Source organism: Pecten maximus, chromosome 12, assembly GCF_902652985.1.
Source record: "Pecten maximus chromosome 12, xPecMax1.1, whole genome shotgun sequence".
In the NCBI taxonomy this organism is placed as follows: Eukaryota; Metazoa; Mollusca; class Bivalvia; order Pectinida; family Pectinidae; genus Pecten; species Pecten maximus.
Window position 1 is genome coordinate 20,239,194 of NC_047026.1, and position 22,586 is coordinate 20,261,779.

General features: G+C 33.9%; 1 protein-coding gene across 1 annotated transcript; it reads left to right on the forward strand.

Moving 5' to 3' along the window:
- Positions 1–1,832: 1,832 nt before the first annotated feature.
- Positions 1,833–8,712, forward strand: LOC117340085 (homeobox protein zampogna-like). Its single transcript, XM_033901874.1, has 2 exons — positions 1,833–2,534; positions 8,297–8,712. Exons 1-2 carry the CDS (start codon positions 2,132–2,134, stop codon positions 8,692–8,694), a joined length of 801 nt encoding a protein of 266 aa, XP_033757765.1. The 5' UTR covers positions 1,833–2,131; the 3' UTR covers positions 8,695–8,712.
- Positions 8,713–22,586: the final 13,874 nt, after the last annotated feature.

Sequence of the window (22,586 nt, forward strand, 5' to 3'; positions counted from 1 at the left end):
ATAGGTAAAGAGTGAACAAACTCTGTATAATGGGACTTATCTTGACGCTGATTTGACTATCAAATCTAATAATCTTAGATTCGAAAGTTTTCATTATCTATTTTTGATAATTGTATATTAGAACTGGAGTTAAACGTCGAAAAATAGTTAACTTGTCCAGGCTGAGCTTGACACAACAAATTGGTCAGCATAATGCGACAAGTTTGTGTACAATTATAAGTCACTTTTACCTGCCTAATCCGAAATACTTTTGTGTACAACTTTATATAAGGTTTACCTGCCTAATCGGAAATGTTATTTCGTACAATTATATATAAGGGTTACCTGCCTTATTCGAAATGCTTTTGTGTACAATTATATAAGGTTTACCTGCCTAATCCGAAATACTTTTGTGTACAATTATATAATGTTTACCTGCCTAACCCGAAATACTTTTGTGTACAATTATATATAAGGTTTACCTGCCTAATTCGAAATACTTTTGTGTACAATTATATAAGGTTTACCTGCCTAACCGGAAATACTTTTGTGTACAATTATATATAAGGTTTACCTGCCTAATCGGAAATGTTATTGTGTACAATAATACAATTATATATAAGGTTTACCTGCCTTATCCGAAATGGTTTTGTGTATAATCATATTAAAGGTTACCTGCCTAATCCGAAATACTTTTGTGTACAATTATATATACGGTTTACCTGTCTAATCCGAAATTCTTTTGTGTACAATTATATATAAGGTTTACCTGCCTAATCCGAAATACTTTTGTGTACAATTATATAAGGTTTACCTGCCTAACCCGAAATACTTTTGTGTACAACTTATATAAGGTTTACCTGCCTAATCCGAAATACTTTTGTGTACAATTATATATAAGATTTACCTGTCTAATCCGAAATACTTTTTGTAGAATTATAAGAAAGGTTTGCCTGTCTAATCCGACACCACATTGCATTCAAAATGTTGGACAGGTTAACATGCTTAATTCAGCACTATGTGGGGTACTCAGGGAACTGGCATAATTTTTCAACCCACGGTCCACATATATATATGATGTATTGTAATTTAATACATATAAATGGACCGTGTGTTGGAGATATGTGTCAATTCCCTGTGGTGAGGTATTCTACAGTAAATGAATCAAGAAGGCACTGTTTTAATTAATTTGCTTCTTTAGCTTCATATATGTATAAAATAAGTACAGACATGGGACCATCTTCCGATTAGAAGCTGGTTTAATACCTTAGGAACCTTCAAGGTTCAGGAGTTAGACTTAAGAAACTTTATTTAGTGTTGTATAATTGCATAATCACCAACCATTAGCCCAATAGAGCTATTATTACGACAAACAAATGTATGAAATCACACTTAACAACACATCTAAAGCATGTAGGGATTTAAGACTTTACAATAAAAATCGGTAACATGTGCAGTAAAAACATAATAAAAATCCTAAAGTAAGTCATTTTCCGAGCACACAGAAAGCTGTACGCTCCAGGATAAAGGTAAGTGTATACTGCTCTAGAAATAACAATGTCTTAAGTTGAAACAACGGCAGTTAAACCTACAAATGTAATGCACACAGGTAGCACAATATATAACATTCATAAATGATAGCTAAGTCAATCGATTTTCATACTGGGTAACGACTTTTCTCTTACTCGCCGATACACGAAACCCGGTTTCCGCTAATTTCTCGACTCGAGTGCTTAGTTGGAATCTTCTCAGACCAATCCCCGTGGAGAGTGGGCGGGGCTTAATAGCGGTCAACTCGCACGTGTTGCATACCGTTTACTGATAAGTCTGCATATGAATCCTAAGACAGAAAGTGCGCAATCATTTTAAAATATCCTGGACCATTCGTCCAGCAATTTATTTAGGTCGAACGGTGAAATAATAAGAAAGATGAAATGGACATTTGTCTTGGAGCAAGACGTTTGGTGGATTAATTAATCTATCAAAGACAATGTGTTGTTGAAGTGGTCAATTTACTTTTTATTGGCATCTCAGTTAGAAATCCAGATACATTGTAGTTTTTCTTAAAGTATACTTACAATGGTACTGATATGTGGAGATTCTGCGTATTTCGAAAAAGCAATTTGAAACATTTTGTCATCTGAGATACTGAATGAATGAAAGGCGTTTGAAAATTTTACCAAACATGGAACGAAAACAGACTGCTCCGGCGTTCTCTATTGAAAATATTCTTCATAAAGAAAAGGGCAACGAATTAACCGGAAATTTATGTCATAAATATGGACAAGAATTATCAAGTTTCCGTTCACGTGGTGGTACGTTTTCCAAGGGGAATGAAAAGGAGTCCGAATTTTGTGATGAACGTTCTGAAGATGAAATTGATATTGAAGGATCCGATTCGGAATCTGTGACGTCACGTGGTTCAATTTCTTCGTCACCGACAGCGGAAATATTAAATTTATCGATTCGGGGGAACAAGATGGATACATCGTACAAAATAGAAAACTTCATGTCAGACAACGGGCATCTTACGGACACATTAGGAAACCCAAAAGGTACAGTGATTAATACCAATTAATTTTAATCAGCATCGGTACATGTCAAAGTACCCCCCATCCCCATCCGCACAACCATCCCAACCCCTCATCCCCCATCCCCACTCACACAACCATCCCAACCATCCCAACCCCTCATCCCCCATCCCCACTCACACAACCATCCCAACCATCCCAACCCCTCATCCCCCATCCCCACTCACACAACCATCCCAACCATCCCAACCCGCATCCCTACCCACACAACAATCCCAACCCCAATCCTCCACCCCCATCCCTACCCACACAACCATCCCATCCCCCATCCCTACTGACACAACCATCCCATCCCCCATCCCTACTGACACAACCATCCCATCCCCCATCCCTACTGACACAACCATCCCATCCCCCATCCCCACCCACACAACCATCCCAATCCCTCTTCCCCCATCCCCACCCACACAACCATCCCAACCATCCCAACCCCATCCCTCATCTTACATTTTATTGAGAATCACTTTAATTACAAAAATAAGAATCTTCGTTTTTAACGAAGCATCTATAGACAATAAAACATTGTAGTAAGCGTACATTGTGTACGAGAAACAATTACACTGTTCAGTATTCGAATATACGAATAAGTGACACTTACTCTTTGTCGTTGCTATGAGTCGAAAATGGGGAAATACATTCTGAAATAGACAGTAGTATTTAGTGATTATGATCTCAAACTTCTAGTCTGTCGACAACGTAACAAAGATTTAATTAAATGAAATATATTTGATAAAACTGTTGATTTTTTTAACATCCCTGCCAAAAGCAATGATCACTTTCTGAGTCTGATTAACCCTATATAGAGCAGCGAAAAGAACTACAGGCGGATAATTCGAACCCTTCAAAATAAATATGTATGTTGATAAATGAAAGGATATCCCTATTGATAAATAAATGTCATATCTGATTCACGAAATGAATTCGTTACCAGGTTTCAATTTATTGTCAAACGGAAACAAATCTAAGATTTTTTTATCACATTATCAAAATTTATTCCCCAAATTCTACAGAAAACCGTGCCACTTTTTCGTGTCGCTCTTGAAATAATCTTGGCGATGTATCCATTGTCTCAATTGTCAGTAAATCATCTAAAAATATGTGACGTCATTTTAATATATCGATTTACTAGAAACTGAAAAAGTTGATCCAAAATCTAATTGGTTAGTATTTGTAAAACAGAAACTTTTTGAACTTGGGTTGGGTTTTATATGGGTGAGGCATACTCCTTCCGACATCAGATTATTACCTTTGATTAAACAGCGTAAGTGTGACTTATACAAGTATCTTGTAGACAATGTCACTTTAAAATATTATTAAACCAAGTCATTACATAAACAACATAGAATTGCAATAACTAAGTTACGCTTGTCTGCACAAAATCTTGCTATAGAAGTTGGTAGAAGTAGAAATATTGACAGGAAAAATAGACTTTGTATAAACTGTACTCAAAACGAGGTTGAGGATGAGTTTCACTTTTTACTTATATGTCCTAAATATTCAGAGATAAGGAAGAAATTTATCAAAAAATATTACTGGTATAAACCTTCTGTCTTTAAAGTTTTAAATTTACTGAACTCAAATAAAATAAAGGAACTACACAGATTAGGTAAATTCATTATACACGCAAATAAACAGAGAATGATGTAATATGTGTTTAATTATGTTGCAAATGTATTGATAAATATATATATAGATTAATCGTAAATATTATAATGTACCTTATGTAATATGTATATCATAATGTTAATGTTCATCTTCATATGTTATCCTTTGTATTCTGTACAATATGTAATATTATGTAATATGTTTTGTACACCACTGATTGGCTGTCAAGCCAAAAGTAATAAAATGAATTGAATTGAATTGATTTCTGAATATAATAAGTGAATAAAACATAATTTGATGTAAACTTTATTTCGTTTCTTTTGGTAAAGTATATTACAGCATTAAATAACAACAACAAACAGAAACAGGATATGGAAACAGGCTTGAAAGCTTATACTAGTCCACTTCCTTCAATTGGAATTTACATTATTGAGATGGACAGCAATAAACGAAATCTGAGAAAGAGAGAGAAAAAGAGAAAAAAGAAAGAAGATATGATCATATATTATCCTTAATATTTTAAACTAGAAGGGGAAGGTGTGCAGGGAGGAGGGGTTAGGTGAAAGTGCAGTGGGCTTGCCAGCTTAATAAAACATCATTTACTGGATTAGGATGAAAACTGAAACAAACGACCTTTACATAGTTACATTGTTAATTGCCCAGGCATCGATGAAAATCAATGAATTGCCCATTGCTAATTAATAATTCAATATAAACACATATACAGTTTTAATAAAGTGTATGCTCTATTTCTCAGATTCAGATTCTTTATTTGCTTAAGTTTTACAACTTATCACAATAACACAAGACATGATACATTATATACAAAGGCAAACATAACAGCACAAGTATCTACCTGGCACACAACTTTCACCATACGCCTCTCGCCCATTCAATCTATTTGAAATTAGATGTAATTTGTGTGTTTGATGGAAACTTAATTACACATAACTTCAATCAGATTATGCCCATACTCACCATTCATACAATCTCACATGTATCCCCTACCCCTCCCCAGCCACATACAAACCCAATATACACATATGAGATAGAGTGAGAGTACAAAAAATACATCTGGTCTTAAATCAAATTTGACTTTCTTCTTTCAAGGGCTAGACTGATATATTTCCCTAACTTACACAATTCTTTTACATTTTCTGTAGCTAATAACTGAACAAACTTGAACATACTCGGGTTCCTTCTGTAATATGGTTTCAAATATTTGTATCTAATATCACTATAAAAATTACATTTTTCTAAACACGTGCTTCTTCAGCAAGATGAGCAAACGACGATAGATTGATTCAGACCATTCCATTAATTAAATTGTATACTTGTAAATGTACTTCACTTTGCCGAAACATAATTCTCACACAAATGTGACAAGCTTTTCTTTTATCGTGTGTCATTATTCGTCACGAACTGAGACCTGTAGTCCAAACGAGGACTTTGATAAGGACACATTACTATATGTAAAAGGTTAAGTTGTCGTCAATTCAGGTAAAAGGTTGAGATAATGAGCTTAGTACATGAGTATGTTTCACTTCAAAACAGCTGCATATAAATGGCGTGTTTCAGTCAGCTGTACATATATCAAACATATGATTACATGATTACTGTTTATAGATGATTTAAGTGAGCTCTAATCTTAAAGTTACTGTGTATAGATAGTATTAGTGAACTGTAATATTAAAGGTAGTATATATAGATAATTGATATTAAAACTACTGCATGTGGATAATATTAGTGAGCCCTAATCTTAACGTTACTGTACATGGATAATATTAGTGAGCCCAAATCTTAACGTTATTGTACATGGATAATATTAGTGAGCCCTAATCTTAACGTTACTGTACATGGATAATATTAGTGAGCCCAAATCTTAACGTTATTGTACATGGATAATCTTAACGTTACTGTACATGGATAATATTAGTGAGCCCAAATCTTAACGTTATTGTACATGGATAATATTAGTGAACCCTAATCTTAACGTTAATGTACATGGATAATCTTAACGTTACTGTACGTGGATAATATTAGTGAGTCCTAATCTTAACGTTATTGTACATGGATAATATTAGTGAGCCCTAATCTTAACGTTATTGTACATGGATAATATTAGTGAGCCCAAATCTTAACGTTATTGTACATGGATAACATTAGTGAACCCTAATCTTAACGTTAATGTGCATGGATAATCTTAACGTTACTGTACGTGGATAATATTAGTGAGTCCTAATCTTAACGTTAATGTACATGGATAATATTAGTGAGTCCTAACCTTAACGTTATTGTACACGGATAACATTAGTGAACCCTAATCTTAACGTTAATGTACATGGATAATCTTAACGTTACTGTACGTGGATAATATTAGTGAGTCCTAATCTTAACGTTAATGTACATGGATAATATTAGTGAGTCCTAACCTTAACGTTATTGTACATGGATAATCTTAGTGAGCCCAAATCTTAACGTTACTGTACATGGATAATCTTAACGTTACTGTACGTGGATAATATTAGTGAGTCCTAATCTTAACGTTATTGTACATGGATAATCTTAGTGAGCCCAAATCTTAACGTTACTGTACATGGATAATCTTAACGTTACTGTACGTGGATAATATTAGTGAGCCCTAATCTTAACGTTACTGTGTATTGATGATATTAGTGAGTCCTAATTTTTACGTTATTATATATAGAAATATAAATGAACCCTACTCTTAAAGTTGCAATGTATAGATGATATAAGTGAACTGTAACCTTAACGTTACTGTATATAGATAATATTAATGAGACCTAACCTTAAAGTTACCGTATATAGATGATATTAATGAGACCTAATCTTAAAGTTACTGTATATAGATAATATTAATGAGACCTAATCTTAAAGGTATTTTATATGGAAAATAGTATTGAGCTAACGATTTTGATGGGATCGCTACGGTATATAAATAATATTGGTCAACACTTTTAAATAAACAGGTCTACCGTCAAATGATTAACATATATACATGTACATAGAGATTACACAGCGAGTGGTTGTTGTAAATGGCGTTTCTTTGCTCGATTTAGTTACTTTTCAAAAGTTACACAAACACGAGCTTTAACGAGTGTTTTTGTATTCTTTTTTAAATAAGTAACTAAAGAAAACCAAAGAAATGTCAAAGCCAACAACCCCGTGTTTGAGTGACATGTTTTATCATAACAAAAATGCTATTACGACGATGAATTAAACCCCATTTGTCTTGCTAATGATATCATTTTGTGTGCAAGTATATTACCTGTAATGAAACGCCGCTAATTGATATGCAAATTAAGATAACAATTTCAGTGTAGACATATTGGTAATCAATAACAAACCATGACAAGAAATTAACAAGCTTTAAATTGCTATATACTTTTTGAAAACACTACACTGTATCAATATAAAAACAAGTGCAATCTACTTTCATCACCGTGGTCGTGTGGAGCGGTCTTTACGTATACGTGTGAGCCAATCAAAACGCCATAAATCACGTGAGGAAAAGTAGTTTCGGTCTAAGCTCACCGTGTCCGCCAATCAAAAGGCATTTACAGTTTGTTTGTAATAGTTAATTGAAGCCTTGGCAGTTAAATAACGCCCACCTGTTGTGGTAGCTACGTCTCTGTTTTTATTTATTTTGTTCATAACGATGTTATACTGTCACGATGTCAATTCACGACAGGTTTTTTATTCAGGTAAAAAACGTGTTTTTAACCCTTATTTATCTTTTCCTTTCGAGGAATTATTCTTGTCAACAGAAACTTGTACACAGATATTGAATAAACATGTTTAAACAGATCCTTCTAAGAGAATAGGACTTTTCTACTTCAGCACATAAAACATTTCATTTTGACACTGATATGATTCGGGCGTATAATTTACATATCGGCACTGCCGGCTGGCTACATATTTTGGCCAATGACTTGAGTTTTTAAAAAGTTTGGCCAATTTCAATTGCTACACGTACTTATTTTTTTATTGCATAACGAGAGAAAATAATGCCTCCATAGCATGACGAAGCAAATGTGTAGCTACATATACATATATATATATCGATACGTCTTATTTTCAAACTTTACATTTATATCCAGGAGTGTGTCCTTTTATGGAGAAGAAACCAGACAGAATTCTCCAGGGACAAAAACCGAGGAAGAAACGCTCCCGAGCTGCTTTTTCGCATGCACAGGTATTCGAACTGGAGCGACGATTCCAACACCAGCGCTATTTATCCGGACCGGAAAGGGCTGATTTAGCGCATGCGCTAAAGCTGACTGAAACACAAATAAAAATATGGTTTCAGAACAGACGATACAAGACAAAACGTCGCCAAATACAACAGGAGCAGAGTCTTGCCGGTTCGGCAAAGAAAGCCGCAGTGACATTACTAGTCAAGGACGGAAAAAGAATCTATAATCCAGGGGAGATTACTCGGCCCATACTCATACCATCCGTCCCAATATCTGGTTTTTATCAGTACTGTTATTTCTAATAAATATTTATTAATTTATGTGTATTTATCTCGTTGTTATATGTTTAATAGTTAACATATATTTTATACACCCATATCGTACTGATGGGAAATGTTAAACACAATTAAAAGTTTCTCTATCAACCTTCGACTGTTTCCATTTCCTTATTCTAAGTATTTGTTATCAATTCATAGCTTACAACTTGTTTCCAATCGGAAATAGCTCGGATTATTTCGCTATACCGCTATATAATTAGAAGACCAATCATAGCGCCATGTTGAATTCGATTATTGTTGCGGAAATCCTAGAATCTTTCCGAATGATGAGTAATTATCTTCCCATAAGACATTTTCACCTTTTAGACGGGAAAAAAACCGATATGATTTCTGTTATTCTTTTGAAAACATACATGTTGAAAAAAAATATTGAAATGTATATATTTTGTGCTACGATGTATCCTGGAAAATGTTTGAAAATCGTTGCACCCTTTTATAAGACCAAGATTTGTACGAACCCCATCAACTAAATGGATTTATAAAGGTTTTTATTCGGCAATGAATTTGGTCTGAAAAGACGTACAGTAGCTACATGTATTGATACACAAAAAGAATAAGGTTTAATTACGTACAATAACGAATCATAACATCCAGTTGTCTAATCTTGGTCCTAAAATTGACTTCAATTTTCCATGAGTCGTGAAACAAGACAAAACTCAAATAAAAACGTGGCATGAAACATGTCAACAGTTGATTTCATTAAATATGTATGAAAACAATTTGAACGGCTACAATTATATGTCATAACTTATTGCACTGATACAATAGCGCTTACGTGATATAGTCTTAAAAAATGAGCCGCACTCAGCTTTGTATGATACCTGGTGAGTTTGCACCTGGACAGCCATGCCGGAATCCCTTCGGAACTCCACAGCTGCCAGGATCAATTCTCCTAGCAGGTTATTAAGTGGTGCACTTACGAGTAAATTGTCCTTTGTGGTAACAACCTAAACAAATATCCAGCCGATTTGATAGCGATTTGTCGAGATTTAGTGTCGCGGGATATGTTGATAAGGGCCTCTGTATCTTCAGGTGTCGAGACAGGAGAGGGGATCTGACGGTATCTAGGACTGATGTGACTGAGGGTGTCAATGTAAATTATCAACGTAACAGGGATTTCGTGGTTATTCGAGAATATATAAATCAACACGTGTCCTACTTAGGAATGCATCATAACGTAAAGAGCAACATGTGAAAAATAAACATGGTTTTATATAGTGACGTACCGGAAATGGAAATCGAATATCAAACATGGCGTTGGTTTCCCAACAGGAAACTACATAATGACGTTAAACAAAATAAACCAAACCAAAGATACAGGTCACGTGACTAATCATTTACAAGGTACACATGTAGTTATAATTTTGAGGTTATATCGGTAGGTGTCACTCTAGGTACATTTCAATAATGGCCAAGTTACTTACAAACATATATATACATGATGTATATATATACATGTAGGGTACATCACAGAACAGATTATGTCTGGTATACACTTTACATGTATCGTTCAACCCTGACCCCGGCTCCATCAACGTTCCTAACTTAAAGAAATCCTTTAGCATACATTTTCCATAGAAAAAAAACCCAGTTTATTTGATATAAGGGTAAACATTAGCTAAGGAATATACCTTGTATTCTGTAAATCTTCCATATAGAAAATTGTATTTATTTTACAAGGGATATTGATGAAATTTAGGTCAGAATCTTTGATGGCGGAACAGATTTGTATTGTATGATTATGTAAATAAGCTTTGAATTCTCAATAAATATATATCTTATGTATTTGCATTAAACACAATTAAGGCGTATATGAACAATGATAAAGACGCCTGTTCTAAGAGGAGCTAGGTAGTCCAGTAGAGAAATGTTTGTTTTATGAATATTTGATAGTTGAAGACAGGAGTGTACAGGCGGTATGTGTGAATTATCGGATAATTTCTATATACACCTTATTTACTTATTCGTCATTCCGGGTCCCTTTTCGTCCGTTTCTTTGTTTCTTTTTCATGTATATATCAAACCGTATTTCTTATCTAAATATATACCTACAGCCAGATGGAAGCAGCAAATTCCATATTCACGTTTCTCTCCCTTTTTATTAACTACAATGTATTCAATTATTTGATAAATTCCAACAGATGTTTTCACATTAGACTGTATTGTCATTATGATATGATGTTGTGTTTTATCATGTCTATGTCGTTATGTAACGTTAACCTATATACATGTATATAGGTGTCAGATTTATATAAGTGTCTTAACACTTGTTTCTGATTCCTTTTTGTATAATTATATATTGTATATATATATCGTTTCATGGAAACTGTCAAATGAAATACAGTTTAAACTAAACTGTATGCTGTTACCACTCTCCACATAATTGGGGAGATGGTTTGTCAGTAAATTAATATACATGCACATTGTAACTCGGTAAATAGCTCCACAAATAAGATCTATTTAATTTAAAAGTAGACACAATCCACCGTGTTTGTAGTGCATACAATATCAATTGACTTTATCTATTTGTTTGTTTGTTTCAAATGTAAAAGCCCTGATCAACTTTCAAATTTGATATAGGGTGGCCGGATGGCACAGTGGTAACGCATTTGCCTTTCACCTAGGCGGCCTGCGGTTCGATTCCCCGATCGGATGTGAAAAGATATATGGTCACCTGCCTGACCACGTGTTTTCTCCAGGCCGTACTCAGGTATCCCCCCACAGTAAGACCCCTCGCACGCTTCCATCCGGGTCAACAAGTATAATTAATATAAGTTGATGCAACTTGTTTCGCAATTGTTTTAAAATAAAAAAAAAGTTTATTATTGTCAAACATTGGACTATGCATTAAATAGTGAAAAAATAACAGAAAAATAGAGCCGTCGATTGTAACATCTACGCACGTTTATCTTCGAACCCTGCATTTGTTTCATGTACGTGTATAGGTAGGCGCGGATCAATTGCGATGAATTTATAGGTACTTAAAATTATCTCCGAAAGGAAGCAATTTCCCAAGTGCTCCATTGTATGGGTCCGGATATGAGGCACGTATCCGTCTAGAATATAATAGTTCTCCACTTCGAAATCAACATATCCCTCCGCCTATTTTCCATTGCCTTCACGCGCTTTTATTGTCGCGCACTTTTGTTCCGGCACGTGGCAGATGGCGCCACAAGCCCACCATTGTCGTAGAATTTCCGATTTACTCTACCTGTATGTTTCTTCGCCAGGTGAACAATTGTCCGAGTCATTTGTGGACTTCTTAATGAGATTAGGGATATCAATGGATGTCAATATTTCTATACAACGTTGCCATTTCTATAGGTCACGAAACATTTAGCCGACACGCGATACAAATCTCGCCAGTACGGTTTTTGTATCACTTTGTCCATTGCACTTTGCTATCTTCTTTTCGTTTCAGATGTACGGATATTGTTAAAACAGAACATAGCATTGCTCAAAAGCTATTGACTAAGCTTTAGAGAGACTACGATGAATAAAATGACAGATTGTAAAAACAAAAGCGATTTTTTTCCCGGACCTTGCCCCTGTAATCTTCTTAATATAAAGACGTGTATGATTCATTTAGATAATTAGTTATAAATGGGATTTTATCGTTTTGACAAGCCAGGGCATTAGGTTATAATGTATAATATTCATTTATCGCAGATAAAATTCCCAATAATCTACAAGTGGCGTCTGGATTTTTTTACCGGTTTCTGCATTGTATATTAAAAAAAAATCAAATTTACTATCATTAAACATGACAAATTGATATATTCATAAAGGGAATAAAATATATATATATATTCTAAAATAAAACATACATATACCTCTATCTTGTGATATTCAATATACCTCATAGAAGAGAAATTGTCAGTTTTAAATGGTAAATTAATAGTAGTAGTGTTTTTTTCATAATAAATATTTTTTGTACGTATAAATTACTCCAAACTATAGGGTAATCAATGTCAGTGTTTTGAATGAAGCGTAAGTGGTGTCATAGAAGTTTTGTGGGTGGAGTAACTCACCTCTGCCGGCTACCTTAACAGATTCACACAAACTGGCAACTCTTCACTTGGCCGATGCTTGAAACGATCTTAAATGTTTTGACAGCGTTTGAACGTGCTGTATCCTAGAAATGGAGTAGAGTGTGACCTGGCTACATCTCTTTCTTATTTTTGTTTTCTATAAAAACATTGATTCGTTCTTTTATCTGTTCGTTTTTCCCAAAATTTTCTATTTTTTTTCTTTTGATTTAAATTTATCATTTTATCTTAATTGATTTATACTGTAATGATATATATGCTAATATAGATGTAGCGTTAGTCCTGATTTTTGCTTAATACACATTTCAGTCTCAATGATATGTGAAGTCTTAGAGAAAAACCCATATACTTGATATATGTTGATGGTTAATGTTATCATAAAGATAAGGCATGTCCCCGTGTTTCAATCGAATAAAGATAGTTATAGAGATTAATATCAGTACACGAATGTGTCCAACAAGACGTACACATATATAACCATAAAAACAAAACTGGAGCGTCTTGAGTAAAATTGAAAGTTTTCATATAATATTGATTCATTTATTCAATCAATTAATGAATATTCATTCATTCATTCATTCATTCATTCAAAATAAAAACTGAGGTTTTGAACATAAAAGTTTTAGACGAGGTAATCAGGCCACGGTAAGAAATAATGTCTTTGCTATATCTAAACCCGTTGTTACATTCTACACCGGGTACAATCTTCTTGATACAGAAATCCAGGGAAACAACTTTTGTTTAAAAACATCACACAAATCCACTATAACAACGACTTTTTTTTATAGATTTATTGTTGTCCACATTGTTTACATTTGAAATAGTGAACTTTCACTAAAACCACAGGCCGTGAAAACATGGCGATCTAACTCTGTGGTGCATTTTTATAGGTTTACGTAAAATTTGTGTTATTTTCTTGAATAAGATCAAGTTCAAATTAAATTATCCCCAAATTGAATTGTATGCGTATGCATGAACATGGACTAAATTAAAAATTCTACAGTCAGTGAGATAGATCTACGTGTGTATGGAACGATGTATATAAACGTTCTTGATATTCAACAAGTTGTAATACTTAAGGTGTGATGTATTATCTGAGAGCTAAACACGTAACAGGTCTAATCACGACAGCAGTGGAAGCTGGCTTTCAATATTGTCGAATTTATCTCCTTTGGTGTCTAATAATCAGGCCCAGACAACAGCACTAGCGCCGTCTGACGTTAATTACTCTGTCGCTCACATCAGCGCCCCCTACATGTGGTAATCCTTATCACCGGTCAGGGTCTGTTCAATGTTTACAGGCATGGGTAAGATCGCTATGATTTTGTTTGTTTGTTCTCATAATCGGAAATCAATGTAACATGAATGTTCTGAAATGGGTTCGGAGCTTTTTAAACACTTTGATTCTGTCTATATGTTTATTGATATTAGGCATTTCAAAGAGATTTAGAGGCGCGAGATATTGTATTTGTTTACGTTTGTTTTTATCAAATAGCATATCCCTGGTTACTCTACGAAACTTCCTCCAAATAAGAGTGATGCCTTTATCTTTAAACAAATTGTGTTATACCTGTTGTTACTGTCATTTGCAACTCTCTAAAAGCCAGCAAAATGTCATCAGGTTAATTCTTTACTGGACTGGGTTAAGAAATGTTGAAAGGTTCGGGTAACATTGGAGAGCCCTGGAATAAAGCCCGCTGCATCATACTACATGTTGATCGTAGATGGTGATATCAAGTGGGCTCCCTGAAGAATTGGGGGTTTTCTTCTGCATGTGTCTTCTATCTAGGGAACATAGATCTTACTGTCCATTTGAGATATGTGGGATCTTAAATCTTGACTCAATGCTCTGCTTTTCCAAGCTTTGTTTTCTTCTATAGTCGTCTTCTTGACACCCGACTATATATGACACTGGCTGTTGCTAGTACGGTTAACCCCTAAAACAAGTCAGATAAAAAAAGTCGCACCATGTAATGACTTTCACGGTGTGTCCCTACAGTATTGGTACTCAGTATTAGATTTGGCCATCGTCGGCTAAATGTGTACAATTATAAAGGAGTTTATTGATGCCTTTTAACACTTACACTAAATACATTTAAAAACCATGCTGACGCCGGGTGACAATATAAGCTCTCCGTCTCTTAGTGAGGCAGCTAAAAACGTAAATATAGCCTAGAAAATGAAATTTTACAAGCCTTTAAATATCTACTATGGTGCAATTTGACAGAAATAACTTGATGAACTTTTAGTATGTATCATGGTAAACCGTGGGACTTGCTGTTGACATGTAATTTGTTCAGCTGGTTGTAAATTTCAATAAAACATACAAAAAATGCATGTTTTAGTGGGACATAATCAGCTCATTTGTATCGCATAAATTGCACAAAATAGCCATGCCGTTTTTCTCACAAGTGTCTAAAGCACAAAGTAGGAGCATTTTGACTTAATTTGACTTTATAATATGTATAAACACTGTTGTTTTTTTTACCTTGAAAAGCAAATAGTGGTTGTGAATTATATCACACAAATATAGCATATAAGGAGGTATTTCAAACATATAAAAGAGCTCTAAAAATGGCTGCTTTTAGAAAAAAATGTTTAACGTTTTGAGTTTGGAGTAAAATATGCCAATTTCAGAAAGAGGCCACAAACTGACCAGTTTAACCATTTGACTTTTATAGGTCCTTCTTACTATGATCAGATATCTTGAAAGTATGACATATGGTAATTTTTGTTGATTGAAATGCCTCCCTTTATGCCATATTTGTGTAATAATAGTCACAGCCGCCATTTGCATTTCAAGGTCAAAACAAAATAAACGTTTATACGTACATAAAGTCAAATCTGGTCAAACAAATGCTCCTACCCTGTGCTATAGACACTTGTGAGCATAACAGCTAGGCTATTTTTCAGGTTTGGTCATTTGCGTGACTTGAAATTATTCCATGCTACATCTTACCACAAAGTAACTCTATAGAAGAAACTGATAGCATCTACAGTAAATTTTTTTGGTGATTGTAAGAAACATGTCCTAACAAACATTTTGGTATATTACATGACTATTTTTGTGCAATTTTTTATATATTGATTCGTGTTTGAAATTCAACATTATTTTGCTATATAGATGACCCTTAAGAGGGCTGATTGATAAGTTGTGAGCCTCGTATTAAAGGAGGTACTCAAGGATGCTCTTTCTAAGTCCTAATATTCTCTGACTACTAGTATATAGGGCCGTGTACCCAAGGACTGGTCTCATTTGCAAAATGGACAAACTCGGTTAGGGTTAGGGTTATGATGAGTCTGTCATTGCCATGCATATGGCTGTCATTCACTATTGTGGCTTTAAATTGATTGTGCGTCTGCCTTATATATCTGATCTCGCTCCATCAGACTTTAATCTATTTCCAAAACTGAAAACAGCTATTTCAGGCACCCTAACCCTAACCCTAAACATGCAGTGGATGATTTTCTGAACAGCCAAGAAAAGGAGTTCTATAAAAGTGGCATCGAGGCCCTTAAACACCACTGGCAAAAGTATATAGATACTGAAGGGGATTATGTTGAAAAGTAATACAATATATCCGGCAAAATTCAAATCCTTCAATACGAGGCTCACAACTTATCAACCAGCCCTCGGATTGTATATGAGCATATCAAGTCAATGTTCACTGGTTTAGTTTAGATAACCACAATTTTTTTCACGTACAGGAAATCGACTTCGGCTGTTTTGATGATAGAAAGAAAGGTGCGCATTGTTATGTCCCAACACTAGAATAATGAAATATTAAATAAATCAAAATAAAACATGCATACGATGTATTACCATCAATGTAAATATACTTGGCGTTGTAACGTAGTAAAGTCAGTTTAGCGTTAAATCTGGACGCCAAAAAAAGTGTACCATTTTTTTTCGCCCTAACTTTGGTCAAGAAGATAAACATACATGTAACTGCTTACCGGACCAGTAAGACCAGTCCAATTAGTAAGAAGCCGGATTTAAAACCCCTCATAAAAGTATACTAATGTATATTTATATGTATGCTTGAATGTAAAAAAAAAATATGAATAAATCAAAAATATTAATGCACCATGCATATTGCTAAAACACATTAAAATATTGAATATATTGGCTTTTATTGCATTTTAAAGACATCAAAATATGGCATATGTTAATTATCTTTATCTTTAATAAGAGTTTTGCTTTAATGTAATGAAATTTATCATCGTTGCAAGTTGACGTGCGTGGTTGATTTGGAACTTTTTCAAAGTCAATATTAAATGATTTTCCAATTGATGCAACCTGTGTTTTAATAACATCAAAAACAAGGCCGAAAAGCTCATGAACCCATTTTCTTTACATGTTCTCCTTAGCAGAAATGTCATCTTGCTAAAGAGGTCTGGAAATAAAGAAAGAAGTCAAGTGTATATATTGTCTTAAATGTTATAGCTACATATCTTGGCATGGATGTCCACGGTTGTTTGGTCCTGATGATTGATGTGAATTAAGCTTAAATTATATGTCCTGCATTTAGTAAAGACACATTTCCTTTCCCTCCATTATGGCCAAACATACAGAGTGGAGGAGAGTAAATAGTTTTCAATAAGATTATGAAGTTGTATGAATGTTAGACTTCAAACTTATTTAATGAAAACATTCATTTTATGATGACTTTCAGGCATTGTCATCAGGTTATCAGACAAAACTGATTTTTGTTGTTCAGAATCATGTCCATTTATTATTGTTCGGGCAAACTGTAATGCCGTTTTAAATATTAGACTTTCGACACATGTAAACTGATCTTACCAAAATTATCAGAAGTATTTCAATTTAGTGATGCATTTACGTATTTGCCTGTCCTTTTTCAAAATATAGCTGTATGTTGCCACAATAGGTATACCATTCTATACTAGGAAGTGTAACAAAGGTCGACATTATTCAATTACAGATTTTTACTATAAAGTGCAGTGTTACACATGGTGTGGATATCTGTATTCAATCAATATTCCTAACTTTAAATAGAAAAGCATTACAGAACTTAAGGAAAGTTGCTTAACTGAGATTTACCCCCTAAAATCCAATGATGCATTCTTATGGGAAAAATAAGTCAAGAGATTCCCTTTGGATAAGGGATGTTGATGAAGCTGGGGCCAGATTTCGTAAGGTGTGCTGTCTATAGGTGGATGGATGTACATACATCTATATAAACAGCTCTCTAAAAGATATAAATACATGTAGCATATTCCTACAATATCAAGAGTTCTCCATCAGAGACAGAGAACATCTGATTTTGATATATTTTGTTTTATTTAAACATATTTTTATTGTTAAATATAACAATAGGAACAGGACACAAGTTATCGCAACTTAAAACGCCTTCTTCCAATAATCATTATGTACATAATATAAAATTTGTATATGATGTAAGAAAAGACAGAGATGGGGGAAAGAATGAAAAGTAAATATGTTAATGCCAGTTAATTTAGAGAGAGAGAGAGAGAGAGAGAGAGAGAGAGAGAGAGAGAGAGAGAGAGAGAGATGACCTAAAATCGATTACTGGATTTAATAAAATTTTGATCATATTGAAAAATATAGCCATTTTGTTCATCAGATAATTTCCATAATATTATACCATATAAACATCTCTTGATACAGAGATAGTCTTCCATGATATTATATCATATAAACATCTCTTGATACAGAGACAGAGATCATCTTCCATAATATTATACCATATAAACAGCTCTCGATACAGAGACAGAGATCATCTTCCATAATATTATATCATATAAATATATCTCAATACTACAGAGATAGACATCATCTTCCATAATATCAAACCATATAATTAGCTCCCAATACAGAGACAGAGATCATCTTACATAATATTATACCATATAAACAGCTCTCGATACTGAGACAGAAATCATCTTCAATAATACTATACCATATAAACAGCTCTCGAGACAGAGACAGAAATCATCTTCTATAATATTATAGCATATCAATATCTCTCGAGACAGAGACAGAAATCATCTTCAATAATACTATACCATATAAACATCTCTCGATACAGAGACAGAAATCATCTTCCATATAAACAGCTCTCGAGACAGACAAAGATCATCTTCCATAATATTATACCATATAAACAGCTCTCGATACAGACAAAGATCATCTTCCATAATATTATAACATATAAACAGCTCTCGATACTGAGACAGAAATCATCTTCTATAATATTATACCATATAAATATCTCTCGATACAGAGACAGAAATCATCTTCTATAATATTATACCATATAAACAGCTCTCGAGACAGAGACAGAAATCATCTTCTATAATATTATACCATAGAAACAAATCTCGATACAGAGACAGAAATCATCTTCTATAATATTATACCATATAAACAGCTCTCGAGACAGAGACAGAAATCATCTTCTATAATATTATAGCATATAAACATCTCTCGATACAGAGACAGAAATCATCTTCCATATAAACAGCTCTCGAGACCGAGGACATACACTATTTTGTTTCTATTTGTACTTACCAGAAACAGACGCCTGTGGAGCATCTCCCATAATATACATACCAGCGTGTATTTCTACCTAGTGAGCTTTTAAATCTAATCCGTAAAGTCGATATCTCGGTAGGCGCTCAGTTCGCCTATAACGGCGATAATAGCTTATCATTGTATCCAGCAGTTCAAAATGTATTGATAGTTAAATATCACAATGGCCTAAGAATTTACATAAAATACGAAATTCAATTTCTTTAAAAGGAGATAATGTTGTATAATTTTGGAAATATTTCTCTTTTTTGCTGAAAATGAAAAAAAGTCTATCCGACAATGTTGATTAGAGTCTACATACAAATGTACAGCAGAACGTTACCCAGCTTCACTTTTCAAACTCGACATGTTATTTATTTTATTTATCTCTTTGTTTTACCATTCATTCAAAACAAATAATGTTGATGCATTATATTTAAAAACAAAACAACAACAACAACAAAACATTTACCGAGTTGTGGTCTAGACCTTAAAACAAAAGCATATTTATATATGAACATATATATAGTTTTGTGCTGAATTTCCGGGTTCCTGCATGTGACTCACAATGTACAACAAATCTAAATCAGATAGGTTTAAGTAAAATTTATAAAACATTTTCACCTAACACCAGGCATATAAAAACACTAAAATGTATGTAATACAATATATATATATTCATGTATGCAATACATTTACATCATAATGTACACCAACTATTCGTATCTCTGTGTTTTTCAACACATCAGAGAGACATTACAAAACAATACAATGCTATATAGTTTGACATAATACACAATTACAAATTGTTTATGAAACGTTGAAATAGTATCCATTTCAACTGAGATGATATTATAAATCCTTATATATTTAATGCTATCATCTGTTTAATTGTCTATCAAACGCAGTCTAAGGGAGATAATTCCAGTAAAGATGCGTGACCAATCAAAACTTTTGGATTGAAAGAATTGTCACGTTTAATAATAATACATGTATATCGCTCGCCTGCCTCACTTTAACTTAATATTTATTTTATTATCAGTATAAATATTATCCGTCCAATTTTTGCAATTCGGTAATGTAGAGGCAAACCTTTTAAAAGCACTAAAATGTTTGCCCTACCGCACACTCCAAAAATTAAAAGAGTCACTTGTAGGTTCAAGATTCCCGTAAATTTATTTACATTGTAAGATTTTCACCCAAGGATATTTTATACCACTGCTTCATCGATGGAACCCGCCGTACAAAGTTATGCTAACCATAGTAAAGCTATGCACAAGGTTGATTCATCTATCAAACCAGAAAATTGTCAACTTAATTATCAAAAACTTTCCTGTAGACAATGCTTGACAGGAAGATGGGGCTTGTATACTAATGCATAAACGCCATATTAAGAATGAGGCTCGAGTCATGTTACTAAAAAAAAAATAGCGTATCCTCAAACTGCACGTAATTCTAATAAGTTTGTTGTTGTTGTTTATTAAATGGTTTTTATCTGTATAATAACATGAAGAAAGCCCCCTAAAATCAAACCCCTGGAAAATATTTCGGGCTTTTCTAGATTCATGAAAATAAGGAAAATTACATATTTGACCACTTTTAAGTGCAATACTGGATATATAGAGGTTACAAAACGAATTGTTGTTGTAGAAGGCATTTCTTCCAATCGAGTTAGTTATTATTTAGCGAGTGGTTTTTTTTGTTTTTTTTTTTTCGTTTAAATAACTATGGAAAAATAACTAACGGCAGTAAAAGAAATACCATCTACAACAACCAGAGTTTGTGTGACATGTTTCTACCATAATTGAAAACAAAATTATTAGTGTGACTTTAAGAATGTGTCTGCATGTGTTTTGTTTATATCATTTGGGGTTTAAGGATATAACATGTAGTGAATTGCCGCTAAATAATATGCAAACTGGCAATTTCAGAAATCTGTGGAAATATCATAATTTATTACAGATCATAGCAGTGCATTCACAAGTTTCTTATCTTCAAAGCATTAAGTTGATAGAAATCTATATCAAAATAACTATCAGATAAACAAATGTGAACTACTTTGTGAGTGTTATCATTTCCGTGACGGCGTGAAGCGGCCTTCACGTGTCAGACAGTCAAGACGCCATGAATCAAGTGATTAAATAGTAGTCCCGGGTCACAGCTCATCGTGTCAGCCAATCCATATTTATATGAACTATCTAATTTGACAAATTGTGCTTGGTTTAGTATTGCTTTATGTCCTATCAACAGCTAAGGTCATTTAAGGACAGTCTGTCCTACGTGTGCGATGCGAGATGTATGCCTGTGCATTTTTTGGAGGCTGTGGTATGTTTGTGTTTGTTTCCTTGAGATAGTACGAAATTGATGCCGACTTTACAGTGCTACCTTACTGAAGCATACTGCCGAAGATACCCAGAAGGAAACCCCAACCGGTCACATTATACTGACAACTGGCGAACCAGTCGTCCTACTTCAATAAGACTGAGCTGGAGTGGCATATCTCGACAAGGGAACAAAACCCAAAGCCTCTCTCAAAGAGGCTAACGCTCAGCTAAAGGCAAACGGTGAGACACTGACAAGAAAGACATTAGGAAGAAGAAAGTTGTTAAGACAGGAGAAAAGATAGTATCCCTTTAATCGCCTCATTTGATCATGCAATGGGGAGAGCAGGTACACATTATGCACAATTCCTACGTCCCACCGATTGTGCCGATTTTGTGCTAGTTAAGGCCCCAAGCTGAACAATGTGCCAATTTTGTAACATGTAACTTGAAAAAATGACAAATGCGTACAAGCATTTTGTATATCCATTTGTGTATGTGCAACGCTTATTGGAAATATTAAGTATGGTAAGGCGAGTTAACAGAGGTGTCTGATTCCTTAATTATTGTTTTCTATTAAATAGATTTAAAGTTAAATATTTAATCTATTGTTTTTATTCGTTTTTTTAACCTAAATTGTACATTCATTGTCTTGCAATAAAGATATTTTCTTCTCCTCGATATAACAAAATATACTGCATAATAAAGCATACAAGAAAATTTTATGATGCAAAGCACCGTTCCGCTAAGACAAAAGAGAAGTCAATTTCATCATTATAGAGACAGAAAAAGGGTTTATAAATCTATAAATTATAGATTACATCTTGAAAGGATTCGAATTCCGGGTTAAAGCACATAGTAATATTATCATTTTATTGCAGTTCTGTCATAATAGTAACTTATCAAGTATATGGTACACATTATTAGTAA

Bases quoted from the DNA above. Each gene is read 5' to 3' on its own strand.
- LOC117340085 (XM_033901874.1), top strand. From the start codon at position 2,132: ATGAATGAAAGGCGTTTGAAAATTTTACCAAACATGGAACGAAAACAG. The intron at 2,535-8,296 runs GTACAGTGATTA...ATTTATATCCAG, and splicing joins CACATTAGGAAACCCAAAAG to GAGTGTGTCCTTTTATGGAG.